The sequence below is a fragment of the Uloborus diversus genome, chromosome 4 (genome assembly GCF_026930045.1).
Source record: "Uloborus diversus isolate 005 chromosome 4, Udiv.v.3.1, whole genome shotgun sequence".
In the NCBI taxonomy this organism is placed as follows: Eukaryota; Metazoa; Arthropoda; class Arachnida; order Araneae; family Uloboridae; genus Uloborus; species Uloborus diversus.
In genome coordinates this window covers 190,773,910-190,796,446 of record NC_072734.1, presented here as the reverse complement: position 1 = coordinate 190,796,446, position 22,537 = coordinate 190,773,910, and the positions used below count along the sequence as shown (strand labels likewise).

At 35.9% G+C, this 22,537-nt stretch overlaps 1 protein-coding gene across 1 annotated transcript in view; it reads right to left on the bottom strand.

Moving 5' to 3' along the window:
- The window catches only part of LOC129221065 (zinc finger E-box-binding homeobox 1-like), a 165,920-nt gene extending 148,443 nt beyond the window's left edge, over positions 1-17,477 (bottom strand). Inside the window, exon 1 of the mRNA XM_054855502.1 lies at positions 17,375-17,477. Coding sequence (XP_054711477.1) covers positions 17,375-17,477 — 103 coding nt within the window. The remainder of the gene's footprint in view (positions 1-17,374) is intronic.
- Positions 17,478-22,537: the final 5,060 nt, after the last annotated feature.

Sequence of the window (22,537 nt, the reverse complement as noted above, 5' to 3'; positions counted from 1 at the left end):
CTGACCCAGGCAACGCCGGGTATTTTTGCTAGTTTTCAATAAAAGCTTTGTTACGGAAAGTTGAGATGAAGCACTGAATAATAATTGGAAAGGAGAGAAAGCCTTCGAAAAATAGGGATTTTATGTCGAAATATAAGCGTCATAATTAATAGTTTTTAATTGATATCTCCGCTAACTATAATCGGAGGATTATGTTAAATAGCCAAACATAAAGACGGGAAAATTACGAATCTATCGATACCTGGTTCGATGGTCAGTTCACTGGAGTTCGGGAGAAGTAACTCGGACATAGATACATACATAGATTAGATGCATAGTTACATACACTCAGTTTTTAATTATGTAAGATATTGCAGTATTTGAGTAAAATCAAATCAAACTGGTATAAATTTAAAAGTCGATTTTTTCCAATGCTGTTTTTTTTATATGTACCACTATTGTTGACGGTGAATGATATGATGGATGTCCCGTATCTCCAATCAACTCATTTTAAGGTTACTTAACCTTTAGAAGGGGAGGTGTTGTTATTAATCACAGTCAGCACTAGTCGGCGGATTCTATGGCCATAGTTTTTCCTCCCACGACCCAAATTCCTTCACAGAATCTACAAAGGTCGCCAATTTCGACAGAGTGAACGCTTCACAGAAATTATTACAGATCGTTTTGTGCTTCCCATTCTAGTTCCGAGGAAAACATCTCTATTCACTTATTGTTAAGTGCCACTTTTTATGCTGCCCATCGAAGCCCCCTTTCTTTCTTCCCTCATCTGTATTCATATTTCATTCATATTTGTATGATACGTCCGCGTGTGACGTCGTCTTCCAATTGAAAATCTGCCAGGCCCTGTTCCCCCCATCCATCATGGCTCTAAGGGGTGACATATCCATCTCGGACCACCCCTGACTAAGGCCCCCGTAGTGGAGGAGTCGACGCATCCGCCATTTTGGAGCAAACTAGATCCAGTGCTTGGCAGCGCTCGCATTGCTGCTGATGTTGACATTTCTTTAGCATACGTTGGATTGCGTCAAATGGGTGGTTGTTCGGCTGTTGATCGTGCAAACAGCTCAAAAAAAAAAAAAAAAAAAAAAAGATTTCAGCTCTTCAGATTTCCAGCAAATGTAGAAAGTAAAAAGAAATCTTATATAATTAAAAACTAAGCGTATGTATCTATGTATGTACCTATGTTTCTTTGTCCAAGTTTCTTCTCCCGAACGACAATGAACTGACCATCGAACCTGGTATCGCTGGATTCGTAATCTTCTCGTCTTTATGTTTGGTTATTTATCATAATCCTCAGATGATAGTTAGCGGAGATATTAATTAAAAACTAGTAATTATGATGCTTATATTTCGACATAAAATCCCTATTTTTCGAAGGCTTTCCTCCATTTAAATGATTATTCAGTGCTTCATCTCCACTTTCTGCAACAATGCTTTTATTAAAATTTATAGCGGTGAAGAAAATCATTGAGACGAAAGATCTATTACCGTTTTTTGTTTCGAATATGAGCAAATAAAATTCTGGGTTTTGTTTTAAAGGCTTATCCCGTAATCGCGGGACTTAAAATGTTTACTTTCTGGTTATTTTTCCGCAATCTGCCGCAAAATTTTACTGATTTTTTCCCCCCCCCCCAAGCCTGATTGCTGAACACGCGTCACTTGACATAACTTTTATTTTCGAGGTGGACCGTGCAAAGCCGGGCGACGTAGCTAGTGGATAATTAATAGCCAACGAAGTGACCGCCAGCCTGGAAATGGAGTTCGCTTGTGTGAGGTTAATATCGATTCATTTCTCATGATTTTACCATCATTACGTTATAAATGCTCTGTCATCTTCGTTAACACGTTGCAGAGTTTTACGGAACGTCTTCTGTTCCGTATTTCTCTGTTGAGTGATAAGTAGGCTTGCTCCAACATGGCGGATGCGTCGGCCTGTCCTGTTATAGGGGTTCAACCCTCGACAACGGCGTATGCCAATCCTGGCCAGCATCCTTTTATCTGAGATTGGCGACAAACAATGGGTCGCAGCCTCCAGGATCCCCTACAAAAGGTTTCAATAAACATTTCTTTTGCAATGAAGGAGGTTTCTTCTTCTCCGGTTGGCATCCGGCCCGAGGGGGAAACCCTTTTCGCATATTACATTCGATATGCGTGTGAACAAAAAGCAAAAGAAATAATTTCTTATGGTCTTTTGTTGGATTTGATTTCTCGGTGATGACATGAATAATAATTCGTGTGCAGGATGCTTGTTTTCTGATGATCTATTTGTTGGGTCAACATTTGGGATCTGACCAAGTCTGCTTTGGACACTGTACTGCTAAACATGACGGATTAATTGTTGGCATTGAATATCTGATGAATAGAAAATTGAGTTATTCCATGTCCCCCACCAGGAAACATATCTACCCCACGCAAACAACTTGATTGTCTAAGCGGTAAACCTGTGAATGATAATGGAAAAAAAAATCTCCTCATGTGGATCCAAACAAATTCTTGTTCTTGCTAATCCTCTTTTATTTGCAAAGCTAAACCAAGTCTATGACTCCAGTGTATTCGATCCTATCGAGCACATTGGGCGAACTCACGAATAGATCCCCTTTAGGTAATTCAAGACGATCGAGGATATGATTCGGTGTAGCGCGAAAAGCAGTAGTACACTTAGGACACACAGGGCAATCTTTTACTTTGACATGTAGTAGATTTCAGATAACCACTGCGAAAACGAGATATGACAGTCTGTTGCAACGGAGGAACAGGGAACCGATTGGAAACAAATTCCAGTCAGTCCCAGTCTCTAACCAGCTCGGTAGAAAAATAGAATATGGGGATTTCTTCCTTACAGAAAATAGGGGAAAATATAGTTTACGTCGACGTCATATTTGTTCTTCATTTCACATTCTAATGGAATTTTCAACACTTTTAACAACATAATATACATATTTTTAATTTGTGTAAATACGTATGAAATGAGTTCCTGTTATTTTCCCTATCGTGAGAGTTCGAAGACTTAGGAATTAAGTCTGTGGGTAGGAGATTAATTACTTAGTGTTATGAAATAAGACAATGTAATACATTTTCTCAACTGGCTTGTTCTAAAAGAAAAAAAACGAAATAAATTGTTATAACTAAAGTCCGGTAGGTTTTTTTTTTTTTGATACAATACATTATAAATAACATTTTATCACCCCAAAACTGAAAGTCATTATATGTGTGTTAACGCTATAAACATTGCTTATTATATAAAAAGAACAGGTAATTAGAAAGCATTAGTACTGTGTTTCACAGTCGTGTCCAATCGTGGGCACATATGGCCAGCAAAGCTGATCTGCGTATCCTGTTGATTTGTTCAGTGTTAGAAATCGAAAATCACGATTAGTTAAAATGTCCCAAATTTTGTTCCTAACATACAAAAATAGGTTTCTAGAAAACAGACGCAATTTATAAAATAGGCATCAAGTAATGATAACAACATTGCTTGGTTTGTAATTTTCTATATTATTCTGTAAAGTTTTAAACGGTTTGAAATTACACATGTGTTGCGGCTATGGCAAGAATTTTTTTTTATGTGGGGCGCGGCCCTTGAGTAAAAAAAAAGTTAGGTACCACTGGTCTATAGTATGATTTAAAAAAAAAAAATCAAAGGAAAAAACCCCATCATTTCTGACTTTTAGTCTTTTACATAAAATGAACTTGACGTTTCACATTCTTTCCCCATGAAACACAAATTTTGTTGGAGTGCGAAAAACCATTGGTTTGTCCTCAGGGTGCAAGGTACGAGAAGAGGGTAAAGAAACTTTGCTTCGAACAAAACACAATGCCGCATAATAATATTTAATAGCAGAGATCAGGACGAATAAATCAATCAACGCCCACGAGGTAATCCTATCGAAACCTGCCACGTGCAGGTCTAATTGTTTTTATACAACATCTCTTTCCCAACGCAGTCATATTTTTAGAATACGTCGCATTAAACACTTAATTCTTGATGAGTCAGAAGAATTAAGGACATGAAAATAAGAAACTATATAATTATGTTTCAACATCTGAAAACACTTCTCGAAACCCTTCGAGACCTATTAATCTATGTGGCAAACAAGATTAACCTCGAGTGACTTCGGACATTTCAGAAAAAAAAAAAAAAAAAAGTTTTATTTTTCTTGAACTGTATAGGTGACTGGTGTGCCAGTTGTTGTTCATCCAGATTACCACTTGTTGGCGGCGAAATCCTGATTAAAGAAGTGTCAATATCTTTCGCGGTTGTTATTTAGTAGCAGTTTCGGATGTAATCCTTTAAGTGCCCTCTTCAACTTGCAAAAAGGAAAGAGTAATGGCATTGCTTCAACATAAGCCTGCTTACTATAAGCAGTGGCGTCAAAGGTGACACCCAGGGCGGTAATTTTTGGTGCGCCCCCCCCCCCCCCATACGAAAAAGAATTTTTTTTTTTTTTTGAAAACATAAAATTTATGCAATTTTCAGGAAACAACCACATTCGTGTGGTTGTTTCCTTTCGTGAACGAAATTTTAAACGACAAAATGCACAAAAGGCATTAAAAAAAATGAGGATTCGAGTGTTGCCCCCCAGAAAATTTTCAAATTTGTAGTCTTAAAAATGTGTTTTAGTTTCATATTTTTCAAAAAACTTGCAATTCTACTTTGGGTGTCACCCTCAGACGGGTGACACCCGGAGAACCCCCTCCCCCCCCCCGTAGTGACGCCGCTGGTATAAGTATCGTTGTTTCATTACCGAAAGAAACTCTCGACGCCACCAAGACAAGAAAAAATTGAATAACGTTTTGCTATGCGAAGATCTTTCTGAATATTCTTCTTCGCAAGAACTAATTTTAACCCTGCATAAAACTATCATTTTTATTATTCGATACATTTTAATTCACAAAGTTCTAAAGATTATCTATTTATAAATAATTCTTACAAATCATGAAATAAAATCATGACTTTCCAACAGTACACAGATCTTCAGATTTCTCCCTTCCTTTAATAATCACAGTCACATTGCCGAAATCTTCTATTTGCCATGTTAGAAATAAGCTGTCACAAGGTATATTTTGCAACTAAGTATTTTATTTTCATAAACGGATTTTAACAACTCAGAACTTGCCTCACCAGAGAATTCGTTGTTCTACTTCCCTCAAAAAGTGTCAAAAATGTTTTAATTCAAAATATTTTATTTACTACTAGTGGTACCCGCACGGCTTTGCCCGTAGTTGAAGATTAACAGGTCATTTGGTTCGCCCTATATTTACAAATTAATGGATGATGAATTTCTCGCCAATTTGGAATGTTCATTTGCTCGCCCATGTTACGATTCCACGTTATGATAATTTGCTTAGAAAAATGTTCTTAAAATTGGAATAGAAAAAGAACAAAATCGAGTTTTTGAAAAATCGCTTCTAGGTGCACGAGCCCATGCTACAAACTAATTCTGTGCCAGATTTCGTGAAAATCGGGCGAACGATTTAGGCGCTATGTACGTCACAGAAAGAATCCCGACAGATATCCCGACAGAGATGCAGATAAATTTTGAGCTTTATTATTAGTAAAGATTAATGCAGTAAATGCATAACATTTTTTTTTAATTGCAAATTGCGCTTGAGGCCATCCCCCAACAGTGGCGGCGCACATCCTCAAATGTTACGGAGCACCCATGAAGAACTAGATAACCTTTTCCCCAAAGAAAGTGACCAAAAATTTCAATGCTGCAGTCTGCGCCATGATCACCGCCCGCTGCACGCTCCCCAAAAAATTTTAGATAACAGGTAACACCCGGGAATAAAATTTATTTAGTCACAGCCAAGAAAAAAAAAAAAGTGGCAACCTTTTGAACGCTAATTTAAAATTAGATCGCGCGAGCGATAATTTTCCGATTTAAAATTTCTGTTCCATGAGGCTTAGCAGTGCTTTTTAATTTTCCCCGGTGATTTTACAGCTTTTTGTGTGTGAAATTCGAAGGAAATGAATGAACTCTATGGGGTTTTTCGCGAGATTTCGAATGGGACCCAAATCAAAGAAATCAGATAATTATTTCGGGTAGAAAGAGCCGTTTAATGCCATTTTCGGTCTTAAAAATTTAAATGGTTCGTTTTTTTTTTTTTTTTTTTTGGCGTTTGAAAACCTCCCTACGTTCCTTCTCGGGGGCCCAAGTACCTCCCTGCCAAATTTAGTCGAGATCCGACTTAAACTGTGGATTTGTGTATGGAACATACACATATATTCTTTGTTTTATTTATATAGATATCCCGATATGATTCGTATTTTCGTATGTTCTGGTAAATATTCAATTTCCAGGGGTATTCTTCTCCCAAAGACCAATCCCCCCTCCCCCCACGAACGAGTCATTCAAAAACAGGAGATATAATACCCTTAAAACCACCCTCTACAAAAATTTCAATGCCGCAGCCAGCAGGGCCCGGTTATCGATGGGCCCAGGCCAAATACTTTTTTGGGGCCCCATGTATTCGAACTTTATAAATTTAGGCATTGGCTGAAACAGTTTCAGCCATGGACTAAAGTAATTTTTAGCCATTTGGGTGCCCCTAAATGTCAGGGGCCCTAGGCCGCGGCCTAGTTGGCCTATTCAGTAATCAGGACCTGGCAGCCAGTGATATGACCCACCTATCTGATAAGCACCCTGCAATTTCAGTCGCATTAGATCCCCTTGAAAAGGGCAGGCTGACTTATCCGACATTTTGGTTCCATGACAAAATTGGATCCAACCTCGTTTCTAGTATTGTAAATACGTCATAATATTCGCTGGGTTGCCATGTCGTGAAACAATGGATGTTAAGTAAAATGTCACTTAAGGCGAATGTAGAAAGATAACTTAGTTCACAAATTCAACAAAAATACATCGGGAAATATTTACAGCGACAAACCTCATTTTCGCACCTTATTTGTTTTTCATTTGTAGTGATTAAATCGTCTTCATCTACAGAATAAAATAATCAAACATCAATCAGGCAACACGTCTAAAGCTTGGTCACCCGTTTTCTGAAATGAGGCTTTTGTACATTTTTTCGCCCGACAATTTTGGAACCAAAATGTCCGATAAGTCAGCTCCCCTTATATAGGAGCTTTAAATCACACATAACTAGTTTTTTTTATTGAAGAATTTGGGGGGAGGAGGAATAAAATAAAATCAAAGCGAATTAAAATGCTAAAACGATTTTTCGGTTTATATGTCGATTTTTTTTTTAATCAAGAGACCAAAGAAATTTTTATATACATTGAATAATTTTGTATTTGTGCGGACATTGCTATCGATTCTCTTCATTTTAAAAAAGATCATAAAAACAAATTTTTCTGCCGAAAGGGATTCCTTCATTAATCCTCCGATCTCCTCACGTAGATCCGATATTTACATTTTTCCAAAGCATCAATAGATGGCGCCACATACTATTTTCAGACATTTCTTACCGTTATTCTCCCTTCCACGCTTCTTGCAATATTTTTAAAAATGTTTCGTTTCAAAATTATCTTCCGGTTTAAAGAAAAAAAACCGACATGGTTTGCTTTGCCTAAGAGAACACACATAATAGGATACGTGAAGAAAATCAAGGGGTCCGCATTCCATCTTTGGATTCATCATCATGAAAGAATGAACAATTCTCTACTCATGCCGAAAAACATAATTCGAATGCATGCCGCTCAAATTGCAGGAATAACTAAAGTTACGGAATGTTAGCCTTGTCTGGTCTTGATGTATACGCACCGAAATTCATTTTAATATTTTTCAAATCTACGTAGAATTTTTAGTTTTAAGAAATAAAATGCTGGAATGTTATAAACTATTTTTCTAAAAAAATTACCGAATGAAAACGAAACGCAAGTGATTAAACTAGAACCAAACACTGTTAGACATCTATTGAGCTTTGAATTATGATTTTTCTTTCATGATATACCTCCACTGAACAGTACAGTGTATCGAAAAAAAACTTTTTTTCGAAATTTAATTTGTCAAGTTGATAAAAAGTTGCTTCTATCAATCCACATATTACATAAAAAAATTTATCCGAATAAAAAATATTTAGGTGCCCCACACGAGGCCTAAAAATTATAATTTTCTTCAAAAAAAAAATCAATTTTTTCTAAAAGTTTTTCTTTTGAATAACAGCAAAAATGTTAAACATTTTTCAAGTTGAAAAATGTGCACGGTAAATTAGGAGAAAAAAGTAAGGAGGAAAAAACGATTATGAACAATATGTAGAGCTCTCGCATTTATTCTAAACTAAGTGATTTTCACACACAAAAAGTGGGTTTTACCCTTGTAAACTTGGTTAGAAATTAGGTTTCCCAATCTCGAATCCTGCGGGATCCCGCATAATTTGATGGATTAATCTCGCGGGATTTAGCGAAAAATCCGCAAGATTTCCGATCCCGCAAAGATTTTCTATCCGAACGTTTTCCAACTTTTGACGCTTATAAAACGAGTATTTTCACAAGCATCATTTGTATTTTGAATAACCTTCCTCGTATTTCTTCAAGAGGAGCAAGAAAATTTTTGTCTCATATAATGAACGATGAAAATAAATTTGTATTCTCATACGAGGTTTCAGTTTCATAAGTTCAGCAATTGAAAAAATGCGATTAAATTACAAACGTTTTTGAAAACTGTCTCTAAAATTTAAAACCTAGAAATGGGGTCGTTTCCAAAATTTTAAAAGTATTTTTTTAAGAGCATGCTTGACCACTTTTTAAACTATTTCTTTAAGTTTAATATTTTCAAAAAATTACTTAAATCGGTGCTCTTTTATAGTTTAACGCTTCTGCCGATGACATCACAAATGATGAAATGCCATTCAGTGTTGCCATTCACGGTCCAAAATATTTAATTCGCATCTTTACTCACGCGTATTGGCAACGATAGGGTTGGTAGCAAGCGTAGAGCGCAGTTTTAATTCGCTGCTTGATTATCATAACGTGGAAACGTCGTAGAAAGATGCGGCAAAGTGCATCATTTGTGACGTCATAAAGACCACGCCTTGTTTGAAAAATCGGACATTAAAAAAAATAAATAATTTAAAAAAAAAAAAAACTGTTGGGAAAATGAAAGTATTTTTTGGGTCCATGTTTTTTTTTTTTTTTTTTTTTTTTTTTTTTGCTCATTCTATCAATTTCAAATGACTAAAAGTAGTATTTTTGACTGAAGGAAACCACGCTTTAGAAAAAATTGAGAAAGCGCAGTTCAGATTGCAAAACTCGCTGTAATAGCCAGAATTCAATGTTGGAACGCTTCAGTAAGTTCAAGAAAAACACTCAAGACCTTTAAACTAAAAATGCACAATATTTTTCTCCGAAGATGAAAGCAATGAAAAACCTATCATTATTTATGCGCTCTAACAAGTAGAAAACGCTTGCCGATGGGTTTGTCACTGTGAAGCTGATACAGTAAAACCTGTAAAGTTGACCACCCTTGTAAGTTGACCACCTGTCTAAGTTGACCGCTATTTTTAGACAGAGAATTAGATCTATACCATTTACAGTGAAACCTGTGTAAGTTGACAACTTGCGGTGCACTACTTTAGCGGTCAACTTAAACAGCTGGTCAACTTATAGAGGTTGAATTATATGGTATAGATCTAATTCTGCGCCTAAAAATAGCGGTCAACATAGACAGGTGGTCAACTTACAAGAGTGGTCAACTTTACAGGTTTTACTGTAATTCAACCTCTATATAAGTTGACTAGCTGTTTAAGTGCACCACAAGTGGTCAACTTACACAGGTTTACTGTATTGTAAATATGGGTGGTACTTTAAAAATTATTTTGGATGAATCAGCTGGATAATCTGCAATATTCGGCAAAGAGGCGACAGAAACTCGGATGAAACGCAGGATGACTCGCAGTACGTTAACGGCAAGTTTTTTAATGTCTCTTTTAAGTGAGAGGTAAAATTAGCGAAGTTATATAAAAACCTTTACCGAACACTGTGACTTGGTGAAATCAATCAGCGTTCAGTCCTTGCTGTAATGAATCAAATGCACTGATACAATGACTAACGTCAATATAGTTAAATTGGATAAATCAAAGACATCGTATTTTTCCGAAATTTACAGTTCTTGAGCAAAAACCAAGCATGACTCCCATAAGTAAAGAAAAATATTAGAAAAATTATTGGAAGGTCATGAGGTTTGTGAAGATATTTTGCTAAATGTCCACAATTATTTATACTCTTTAAAACTAACTGCTGTGGAGTCATAGCCCGCGTTTTAATCAATCGCATTAATTTTTGGGCAAAAACCTCTTCCCATCCCATCCCATACGAAGCGAAGGAGGGAACACTTTTGTGTACAACGCGCTAAGTATGTGAGTATGTGACTTTGCAGTACTCTGTAAATGGTGTACTGAAAAAGCCTCCAGCAAAACTCACGCACCCTTTTAAAGCTGTTGAAAAACAGCAGCATGGGAAAAGTTTGATATAATACGATAATACACATAAAATTCTACATATGCTTTGGTGTTTAGTTCTTTATATTTAATTCTTGTAATAACATACTTTTATGTAATAAAATGAAAACGATGCTTGCAAGATTATTTTATAACCTTTTTTTAAAAAAAAAAAACTTTACAAAACTAATCTTACAATATCATCAGAAAATAAATTCAAATAACCTTTTTCTTTTAACATGCCGTGGTTCGAGTTTCAATGTTGAAACAGGCGCGTTATTCGATCATTGGCTATTATATATATGAGGATATGAGGATCAGGATTTTGGTACCGTCTAATAAGTAAAAGTTGAAAACAAGTACAGGTACTGAGGCCCAATAAGCTCCCATGCAAATTTAGCCGTGTATGGAAGCGAACTGTGCCCAGGTCCCCACTTTACCCCAGGCCCAGACCTCCAAACATTGAGGGGCCAGTCCCATTCCTCAGCTGCATATTTTTTTCTCTATATTTGGAATGCAGAGCCGCAAATCTCTATATGCAATAAATTTTGTGTTTTAGGTTTGTTTTTTTTTTTCCTTCAATTTTATCAACCCCCGACACACAAAGGAAGGGGGTTATAGGTTTCACGTGTCTGTGTGTCTGTCTGTGGCACTCTAGCGCCTATAAACGGATGGACCGATTTAAAAAAAAAAAAAAAAATTGTTCGAAAGAAGAGTTGATCGAGAGTGTTCTTTAGCTAGGCAGCATCTTTGGATGACATTCATTAACGAAGATACTAATTAAAAACCTATAAAAGGTTTTTCACGATTTTTGCAGTGGAAACATAGTTAAAAATTTTAAAATTTAATACCAAAATAAAGAGAATTATTTCTGCTTCTGATAGAATGTGTTTGAAACTTCCGTCTTTCATAGAATTCGAATTATAACGTTTTTTTTAGAGAAGATTTTAATAACGGCCAAGCCTTTATTCACGCGATTGATCACCGAATTCATTGTTGGCCGACAAAGAAATTAAACGCAATAATTTAAAAATTTTACCCGTAGCAAGTTTCTATTTAATAGCAAATAAAATACTTGACATTGAATTTTTAATAATATAAGGCTTTCAAAAGGATTTTCAATTTTCCCTCTTGATTCTACAGTTACGACTCAGTCGTCCTTTTAAAATTTTTAATTTTTTTATAACAATGACGATATTACTTTCTCTAAAACATTTTTTAAATTAAAGGTTAGCGCCAGGTAAGGTGTCCAAAACTATACGTCAAGGTCGAACGACATGATTGGAACGACCTGATACTGATGCTGATCTTACCCCTTCCCTTGAAAATGGGGAGGTTGATTATTAGGCCTCCATTTAAAATTCACATTCAAAATACTAAGCTTACATATTAGAAAATCTCACGTAAAATTCAGTCGCACTGTTTTTAGACTGGATTTTTCTCTTTCTAAAAATACTAAAACAAGTAATATTTCATAATCCAATAGCTTGTCGCTAAATACAAGTTTCCACTCTTGCGTTGCATACGTCGGAGTCATGAACCCACTTTCAGTATTCCTGAGACTTAATACTAAAATATAGGGAGCCGTAGAGAAAAGTGTATGATATAAGTTAATTAAAACTTTAAGTCCATTTGCCAGGAAAAAATTTGACGGCTTGAGTTCAAGCAAATAGTTATAAATCTAGTATGGAAATTTTAAGCATTTTTTCCTGTTATTTTCTAACTGCAAAAAGGGTCGAAATTTCTTTGGATATCTATGGTGCCGCCCCCTTGGCGAACTTAAAATATTACTCCTCAAAAAATCCTTTTTCTGAAAATTTGGAAACAAAATTGCATTACATCGCAATTTTTAAATGCCCGAATGTCTTTTTTCATTAGACGCACTTGTGTGTGCATACCTGTATTTTATCATTCAGCAAAATTTTGTGTTCCATTCGGTAAATTGAGAATGTCTACCCTTCCAAAGATTTAAAGTCCTGACCCCCCCCCCCCCCAACCGAAAGGCGCAGTCACAGGGGAGGTTATGGACTCGACTCCCCTCCCTCCCCAGAACTCATGACGACACATATTGCCAAATGTAATGCATAAAAGGGCGGTTATGACCAAAAATCTTCACCAGAAGGTAATTTCTGATTGCGCTTTGCAACCATTTTATAAATTATCTATAAGCAGGAATACATATTGTGCATTAAGTTTTCTGTCATCAACCAGTGCTGAAAAACAGCACCTTAAAAAAATACAAACAGAAAAAAAAAGCAAGTTAAAACGAGTAATTTTCATAACTAATTGTTCCTGAAGGTAAGAAATGCGTGTTTCGGGGTCTTTTGACAAAGTTTGGTAAAATTATCGCGTTTTAGGTGTATGTTTAAACAGTTTTACAAAGCTATAAACTAACTTAACTTTTCGCATGCTTGCTACGTGAAGTCTTCACGTATGGGAATTAGTAGTGACAATAATCATTATAAATATTACCTACTAGTGGTACCCGCACGGCTTTGCCCGTAGTAGAAAAATAAAAAGGTCATTTGGTTCGCCTGTATATTTACAAATAATGTATGATAAATTTCTCGCCAATTTAGTATGTTTATTTGCTCCATGTTACGGTTCCACGTCATGATAATCTAGTAATTTACTCGTTCATGTTGTGATAATTACGCTCGATAAAATGTTCTTAAAATTGAAATAGAAAAAGAACAAAATCGAATTTTCGAAAAATCGCTTCAAGGTGCACACTTCCATGCTACAAACTAATTCTGTGCCAAATTTCGTGAAAATCGGCCGAACGGTTTAGGCGCTAAGCGCGTCACAGAGAGACATCCCGACAGAGATCCGGACAGATATCCCGACAAACTTTGCGCGTTATTATTAGTAAAGATTTCTCATTAGCTTTTGTAACAAGGATAACAAATTATGCATCCCCCCCCCAAAAAAAAAAACACTTTAGAACCCCAAAGGTTTAAATCTGCCAATATGATGTCCACTTGAAACATCGCCTATATAATTAGCAAAGGACATATACTCAGGTTACAAAAACAGGCTATAAAACATGCACAACAATAACTACTTTTAGGCACGAAAAGACGTAAAAAGGGGAAAATAGCCGCGAAATAAAATGTCAGGTAGCTAATAAAAGGATCTCAGCGTTCGTCATCGAAAATTTATTTTGTTCACTGAAAATAAATGATTTCTGACGCTTCCAAATATACCTGTTTGTGATTTAATTTGCATTGCAACAGTGGGCGTCGCGTCGTTACAGCAGGAACATTTTGTGCTATTTTCATGTTTCGAATTCGTCCGTTTTATATTTCTATTCCAACGTCTGAAAATTATATATGTATATATACGTAAAATATAGATGAGGAGAAGCATGATTGCAAAGACTGAAACTTGGATCTAAGTTTCTCAATGATTTATGTATTACGCAAAGTGTACTACTTCTAAAGAAAATAAGAGCTCATCGCGTATCAAGTCTTCAACCTTTTTCAAACTAATTGGAGAAAAATCTGGTGGAGCAAAAGCTTTATCAGGTATAAAATAAACAAATAAAATAATTTATTAAATTACAAAAATTACATAAGCGTTTCGTCTCAAGCCGTTTCCAAGAAAGGAGAAAAGCCAATTTACAAATGGAAAATATTGGCATATGATTTATATACTGCGCGTACAATTGTTGTAAATTAGTTCAAAATGAAAGCTAAAAACTTACATTTTCTACCTTAAGTAAAAAAACTTCCAGGAAATATGGCTAGGATTACTAACAATTAAAATTTAAGTCTTCAACAAGAAGCAGACTATAGCAATAAAAGGCATATTGATTCATTAATTCAAGAGATTGCTTCATTTTTTAAATTATCAGCTGATTATGAAAAAGGGTGAAAAATCTATTCCCGTATTTATTTACTTCGTTAGCTCTTGTAAACATGTTTTATTATCAAGTTTGTCTATTTCGTACAGATTGGTTTATCATACTTTGGGGCTAAAGCATTTTTTTCGGCATAATTTGATGAAGAAGGTAAGTTTTGTATTGCGTCACATTGTTGGTAAAGCTTAAAAAAATCTATCTATATACGACTTGATAAAATGAGTATATCTTTCAAAAAAAAAAAATTGCCATAATGCAAAATGTGTTCAACGGAATACATCGCTGAATTAAATAGTTGTCATGAAAGCATCCTACACACTAGCAGTGACGTTCCCATCAATATTTCTGAGGGTAAAAACGATTCAGACTGTAAAAAACTGTAAAAGCGAGCACTGTTAAAACGATTCAGAAAGGTTCCTGAAAAATTATGGGCACCTAATATGCCCAATTTCAGCCAATAACATGTCTTGCAAAAAAACAGGAATGTTTCCCTCTAAAAGTCAGTAACCTTATTGAAATTATCCTGGAATCTTTCTGAAAAATTCAGTTATCTCCCCGGTTAAAGTCAGTCGAAAAAAAACTTACGTAGGTTCAATATGATAGCTCGCCTTCCTGATCTGCCGAGAAAGCTCCTGAATCATTATTGCAACTAGGGCCAGCGCTGAGACAGAATTGAAAGCATCCCACTTGCTTGCAATTCTTGCGGAATCCAGAGACTTATTCGCTCCTTTTGGGAGCTTAATTAGTCTGGATGGGCGGCAATAGAACTGAATCAGAAACACTTAATATATACGCTCAGATAATCTTTAAACTGGGAGCTAATTATATTTTTCACAAGAGTGATGTCTGCATTCATGCAACTTTTAGCTGTTCAGGAAACTTTTTGACAATGATACTTGATTTTCTCAGGAAGTGGATAGAAACCATTGAAATCCCGAAACGTTACACTAAAATAATCAGTAACGTTTCGGAATTTTTTTACAGTGTACTCTCAGTAATCCAGTATGCGATCATATACGAATGGGCATCATAAATGAAAATCTTTGAAGCTTGAGGGTATACATTATATGTTTAAAAACAGCTTGAGAGTATACGGCATATACGGAGTTATAGGGAACACACTAGGCAGTTTGAATCAACTTTCTGAGAAAGTTGCCAGTCAACTTTGACTGGCATTTTTTATTGTCTTCACACGAGGCACCTTAGTTGAATCAACTTTTCTTCTAAACAGCCGCATCAGTTCGAGCAGCTGTTCCACAATGCTGTTAAAACTGGACCGAATTAACTCAACTATATTACTCGAGTGTAGAACGAACGTTCCGATGAGTTACTCTAATCCAACTCATCGAGATGAGTTGCTAGGCAATTCCTTCACTTTTCTATCTCGTTACATATCCTGATGATCGTCCGTTCGAAAGTTGATTCTACTAAGTCGCTTCATGTGATGGAGGCCTTAGAGCTGTGATTGAGGAGAGCTCACTTCAATCTTGACGAAGAATAAGTTGACCACAATGAAAATTCGCACTCAAACATCAAGTTCACGAGGCCTTATTGGCAAAGAAACATCTCATCAATAATTTTACAAATAGTCCATAAAACGACCTCAAATAGCTTCTGATACGAAGCTACCTTCTTCGTCATCAATAAATAACCGTATTTTGGATCGGTTTCAAAATTTATGTTAATTTACGCACCAGCTAAATTTCAATCTATTGGCAAGAAGCAAACATAAAAATTTCTAATGGGTCGTAAAAGAATACACCTCGACAAAGTTCAGAAAAAACGTCTTGTGAGGATGGCGGACCTTAGATTTCAACGTGAATCTTGACTAACAATAACTTTATTAATTCAAACTGTGGTCGTTACATTCAGTTTTTGCAGTGAGGGATTACTGTAAAAAAAAAAAAAAAAACAATTCTAGGGACAAAAAAATTTATTCTTCAGATTTTAAAATGAAACTTATTTAAATAATACTTTATTTGCGAATAACTTTGTTTTCTGTTTTATAAACATTCGGTTATTTCAACAAATAAAGTTGGGTAAAATGATTCAACTAACATACGCTTCTTTAAATCAGCTGTGCACACCATAAAATTTTTAGAATAATAAAGTCCTAACAACGATATATGTGCATTAATTATTTATTATGTGAAGAATAATTATTTTTGTTATTAAAAGTGTGACATGAATACCATAGCACCTCATTTGTTGTAATTTTTTTTTTTTTAAATTTCCAATGGCACATTTAAAGACAGTTGAATATGAAGAGGATAACAACAAAACTATAAATGAAAACGAGCAATCTAATAGCGTTCCCAGATGGATGTCCGAGGGAGAGCAGGACATCTGGACAAATGAGGCATGTCCATTACTTCGTGGAGATCACACAAAGTGCAGAAAGGGTCAGGAACCACGTTGATACGACAGAGATGTTTTCGGAGACAATCATGGCCAAATAATAAACGAAACATGGCGACAGATTTCATCCTAGGTCAATTAGGGACATTCAGGATCAGCTCAAACCATGGTTTATTGCTGTTACGATTTTTGAGTTCTTCGTGAAAAGTGTCTTTAAAGATTTTCTTTATTAAGCTTTTGATGTTACTAAATGGAAGCTTAGGATTGGTTCTCTGAAGAACCGATGCTCCCTTTTTGGCCAATTTGTTGTAAAATAAAATGAAATAAATTATTGCTATTTAATTTACTTTCAGAGTCAAAATTAATTTTGTACACACAATGTCACATGGAACTATAGTATAAAAGTGAAAAAAAATATTATAAATTACTTTTGAAAAGAATGCACCCATTATTATTAGCGATCCGAAACTATAACACGAGCAAATCAAGTACAAAAATGAAAGGCCACTTCTTTCCAATAAAGTGGAAAGCTAAAATTAAAAAAGAAAGAAACAGAAAAAACTTTGATCAGAGTTAATTTGCACCTTCTGTTGAAGAAAGAAAACAACTATAAATAAAAAAAAAAGTAAATCTACCCCCCCCCCCCCCAAAAAAAAAATCAAATTACATGTAACAATTTTAGGTCAGTGCATAAATGAATAATGAACTCTCATACAAGAGTAATTTTTTGTAGAATTGCGAATGAAACTTTACCTGGCAGCATGCCGTTGAAGTACGCATTCCACATCATGTCAAGGCCATGGGGCGGGGGCGGTCTGAAGTCACCGTAATTGGCCCACATGGGACTGTAGAACATGCTTCGAACCGACTTCGAACAGAGCGTTCTCAGTTTGGTGTCGATGTCTGTGGCGAACATCGAATATCATAGGATGGAACTCGGAGAAATGTCACTGTTAGGAGTTTGACATTTGTGCCACCGAGCGTGCTTTAGAGTTCTGATGAGATGTTGTGCATTCGGATCATTCAACTGATATGAGGTTAGTGATAGATTATTGTCGACTGAGGAAGGTCATCGCAGCTTAGAAGAGACTGGAGGAAAGTGACACACAGTAGTCCCTTGGTGCTTGTCAAGTCATTGGTCATCGTTGTTGGAGAGTCATTTTGGATTTCATGTTCGATGTTTGCAAGTGATATAATAATGAAGAATTCATCAGAAAAGTTTTTCAAAAATTCAGTTCAGGAGGAAAACATTGCATCTTTAGGGTATCGTTATAATTTTCTTTCTTTCTACATATTTTTGAAATTTCTTGGAAAGTTTCATCTATGAGTCCAACCTGAAGAGTATTAACAGGGTGAAATCAAACCAAGCAAATATGAAAAAACTAGCAGCGGGATGAATGAGTTAAAAGAGTCAGCACTTGCGAACAACTAGAAGTCGAACAAAGCGATATGTCGATGATGTACAAAAATCTGAGCAAACTTCTATGAAGAGGAGTGAAATGGAAACATTGAGGAACAAGTACAAAGTCGTGTTTCGTAAAATTTTCGTCTAAAATTCAAAAACCAACTGTCACACTTTTGGGGGGAACGTCACCGTTCCTGTCCACAAAGAGAGAGAAGAGAAACTGGAGCGGCGAGCGGTCGTCACTCACACCGCTCGGCCGGTGGAAAGAATCTCGGAAGCAAGCAGCCAGAGCAACAACTCAGCCCCGCTTCACGCTCTCGCCCGTTCCGGTGCAAAGTTGGAACTGAAGTGACACCTGCGGTGAAGTGGGGAGCGAAAGCAGAGGGGAGAGATCCTTGGGGGAGGATGGGCCTCGCTCCCTCCCAGCATCCGCAGCGCATGCGCAACTGCTCTTTACGTAAGCAACACCTCGTGCTGGAGAGAAATCAGAGCGTGGAGTTTTTCCTCTGACTGGAAGAGTTGAGCTGCCTCCGGGCGCCAAGTTTGAAACGAGAGGGTTGAAGCGCTCTCTTGGTAACCAAAAAGAAGCTCATTAATTTTTTCTCTTGATGAAAATTATTTTTGCGCAACAACTTTTTAGCGATTTGGATCATGATTTAAGATTTCATGGAAAAATAAATGAATAAAATCTACTTTATTGTCGGATATTGAGACTATTATGACTTCATACCATTTTTCTCAGTGAAACATCTAATGTGATGAAACAAAAATGTCAACGCATTCTATGATTGCAAAATATTTAACGCTTAAAATATATCAACCTGGCTGACAAAATTATTTGACGCACCAAAAACATTAAATAAGACAGCAAGAAACCCCTTTTTATAAAGAAATCAATATGAATTGTTTTACGATTCATATACAGTAAAACCTGTGAAGTTGACCACCTGTCTAAGTTGACCGCTTTTTTTCAGGCACGGAATTAGCCCTTATCATGTAAATCAACCTATGTAAGTTGACCACCTGTTTAAGTTGACCACTAAAGTAGTGCACCGCAGACGGTCAACTTACACAGGTTTCACTGTATTATATGAATCGTTTTACAAATGGCAATCGACCGATGTGACTAACACTGGCCATCGGTAAGTATCAGTATCGTGCAAATTTATTTCAATGATTTTTTTTTTTTTTTTTTTTTTTTTTGTTGGCTGTAATGTCTCCGTTTCCCGTCCTTTTCACACCATTCTGAGTTGCAATGTTAATTCATTTTACATGATCGTTATCATTGTGTACACACTGCTTTTTTTTTTTTTTTTTTTTTAATTATCATCTTGCAGTGGGTCTTTAAAACTTTTTAAAACACATCCTAGAAAATCAATTCCATTTTGTGGATGAAAATTCACAAAACGGACACAGCGGCTATTTTCACGAAAGTAACGGTACTTTTTAAGACAGAGCATTAAACATCCCCTCTCTCTCTGTATCTTTTTAAGACAGAGGATTAAAAAAAAAACAAGTTGTCATTTTCAGTAACAATTTTAGAGCTGTAATTTACCTTTAAAAAACTTAAATGAAGCTCGACTTTTTACCTGAGCTTGACACATTCATTTTCCAGTTGCAGTAGATGCATTTATTTTCAAAATAAGACTACTACAGTAACATAAAAAAAAAATAATAAATAATTATAACTAATGTACAAAAAAATGAAAGTGAGTCTCATAGATCTAAGCGTGCAAATCAATTCTTTATTCATTTGTGGTCCTCTTATTGGAGACTAATCATATCATACGGATATTTATCATATTTGAAAAAAAGTGCACTTAGACTCTTCTTTGTTAAGCTTGAGGTTGGATAACTTTTAATGATTTCATCGCTCAGTTTCATTCTTTATATGAGAAGTTATCTTAAATTTATCATCATTATAGAATTTTGACAAAAGGTTAGGGAAACGTTTTATTAACAGAAACATATCGAGCTGAAGTCTTTTTCTGTTTTAAATCTACACAAGCGAGATTTATTGTTTGCCAACTTTTCATCAAGTGAGAAAACCAATTAATTTTCATCGATTTTGTTACTAGGAACTCAACAGGATCTTGTCTGTAACAAGGTTGCCAACTCCTAAAAACATTTCCCCCTAAACTCAACTCATAAAACCCCTAAAACTCCCTAAATGACGTCAGAAAGTCACGTGACCCTTTGACTGTGATGTCACACATGGGATTAAAAGGTCACGTGACCATCGCTATTTTTCGCTGCTGAGTGAGTAATATAATATAAAGTATTTTTATGCCATTTCTGATAAAAACCTTGGGCTATAAAGGCTCAAAAAATGTATGTAAGTAAAAAAATTAATGAAACAATCCTAAAATTACATTTCCAAAGGTAAAAGAAAACATTTTTACCTGATAAAACCCTAAAATTAAAACACCTAAATTTACCCCTAAAAATTTTATCCCCCCAAAAAAATCCCATTCTAAAATTTTTTCCCTAAATTTAGGGGGAAAACCCCTAAGTTGGCAACCCTGTAACCGAAATTTGCTTGATGGACTGCTTGCTCTTCAAGTGACAGTAGCATCGTTTTATTGCTTATCAATCGTGTAGCCCGTGCTTCCATTGAGTCAAGGGACTGTCCCGGAAAAGGTTGGCTATGAGTCAGAAGCACCAATTCGAAGAAGACACAGTGACAGTTGCGGAGAGAGGTCTTTTTACGATCTACGACAGTGTCATGCAAATGCAGAGTTTTCATTCGCGATCGACCAGATAACCCGCCATCTTGATTGGTGTCGCCGGGGCATTCGATTCAGGACCAACTGTCATTGGACCATAAAGCGGAACCCGGGTCGTTTCGTTTTATGGCGCTGTTTGCCACGAGTGAGAGGGAATCACTCACCATCTCGATGGTGCAGGGGTCCAGAAATCTCGCCCTTCTGGATTCGATCCACCCTCGCGCGGATGTTCGAAATTAGGAACAGCCGAGAGACTATGAGTCGTTTGAGTTTGTCTATTGACTGTCAATTACTCGACGTTAAATCCCGGTTATCACAAACTTGCCATTTCAACTGCGCTTGCGCGCGGACTGAACTGATTTCAAAAATCTTGCTAAACTTAATTACAAACATTTTAAATTTGGTAATAAATATGAGATAGCAACAGATAAAAATTAGAAATCACAAATTTCTCTGATTTAGTTTTTAGGCCTCGGTAAAGATTAAATTTTGCGTCTTAATTATTAATGGATTAGGTGTCTGATTTGTCTGTCCTTTTTCAGGACCAAATTTTTAACCTCAGAAGAGCGTACTAGAATTGCTGCATCACTTCTAATGCAAAGTCGAACCCCCAACCTAAATAAAAATGTATAATTCTAAATTGTTTACGCCTAACGTAAAATATCCGCAAAAGACGGATTTCTGTACTAATATTCCAATCATTTTTGAAGTACACAACGTGTTTTACATTTATGTTAAATAAATATTTCCAAACTGATAAATATTGAAGTGTCATTTTTCTCTTAAGAGTATCAGTTATTCATATCCGTAGTTTCATATAATAGATCACGAAATCGCTGTGAAAATATTCTAATCGCATTCATTAATTTGGTGGGACACTCGCTCAGTCTAAATATAAACAAGCAACATGAAATCTTAAAACAGAAAGCCCAAAAAAAAATTCGCGCGCAAGCGCAGTTGAAATAGCAAATTTGTGATAACCGGGATTTAACGTCTAGTTTGTCAACTGGCTCTTCCAATTAGTTCTTATTCAAATAATTTTTCGGAAGCTGCTCTGCATATTTCCACGCAATTAAATGAAATGCTCAATTAAACATCTAATTTAATGATTTCCAGGTTTGCAGAAATGGAGGCAAAATGACCGACTCCGATTCCTTAACTTCCAAATCAGTCTAACCCTGACTCCGACTCCGCAGCTTTAGCAAAACTGTAGACTGAGAGAGAAAATGATCGGAATCCGACGGCTAGAGTTTTAAAAGTCTCCAAATCCAACTTGTTTAATCCGAATTCAATCCACTCCACCAAACAACTGCGGCTCCTCAGCCCTTTTTTATGCTAGAAAAAGCTACCATGGACAGCTAACGGATTTTACATCGAAATTAGGTTTGAATTAAGAAAAAATATTTCCGAGTGAGAAAGAATTTATTACCAAGAATATCGACAAGCATAAAACCCTTCCTGTTTTGTAAAGTAGAATTAATTTTTAGCAGTGTAAAATGACTGTCGTTTAGATACTTTTATTAATTAATTTATTTATGTCTTTACTCTTTACTTTTTCCAACAATACATACGCTGGTAAGAAAACTCGATTAAAACTTCGAAAGACCAGTAGACCCTCGTTTTACGCGGGTTTATTTTACGCGGTTTCGATTATACGCGGTTTAAATTTGACACCTTTATTTTATTTTACGCGGATGAGTTTCGGTTTTACGCGGAAGCGGCAATGCAAACAGATAACATTTTCCCCTCATTCAAAATTCAAACTCCTAAAGATTTCACATTACG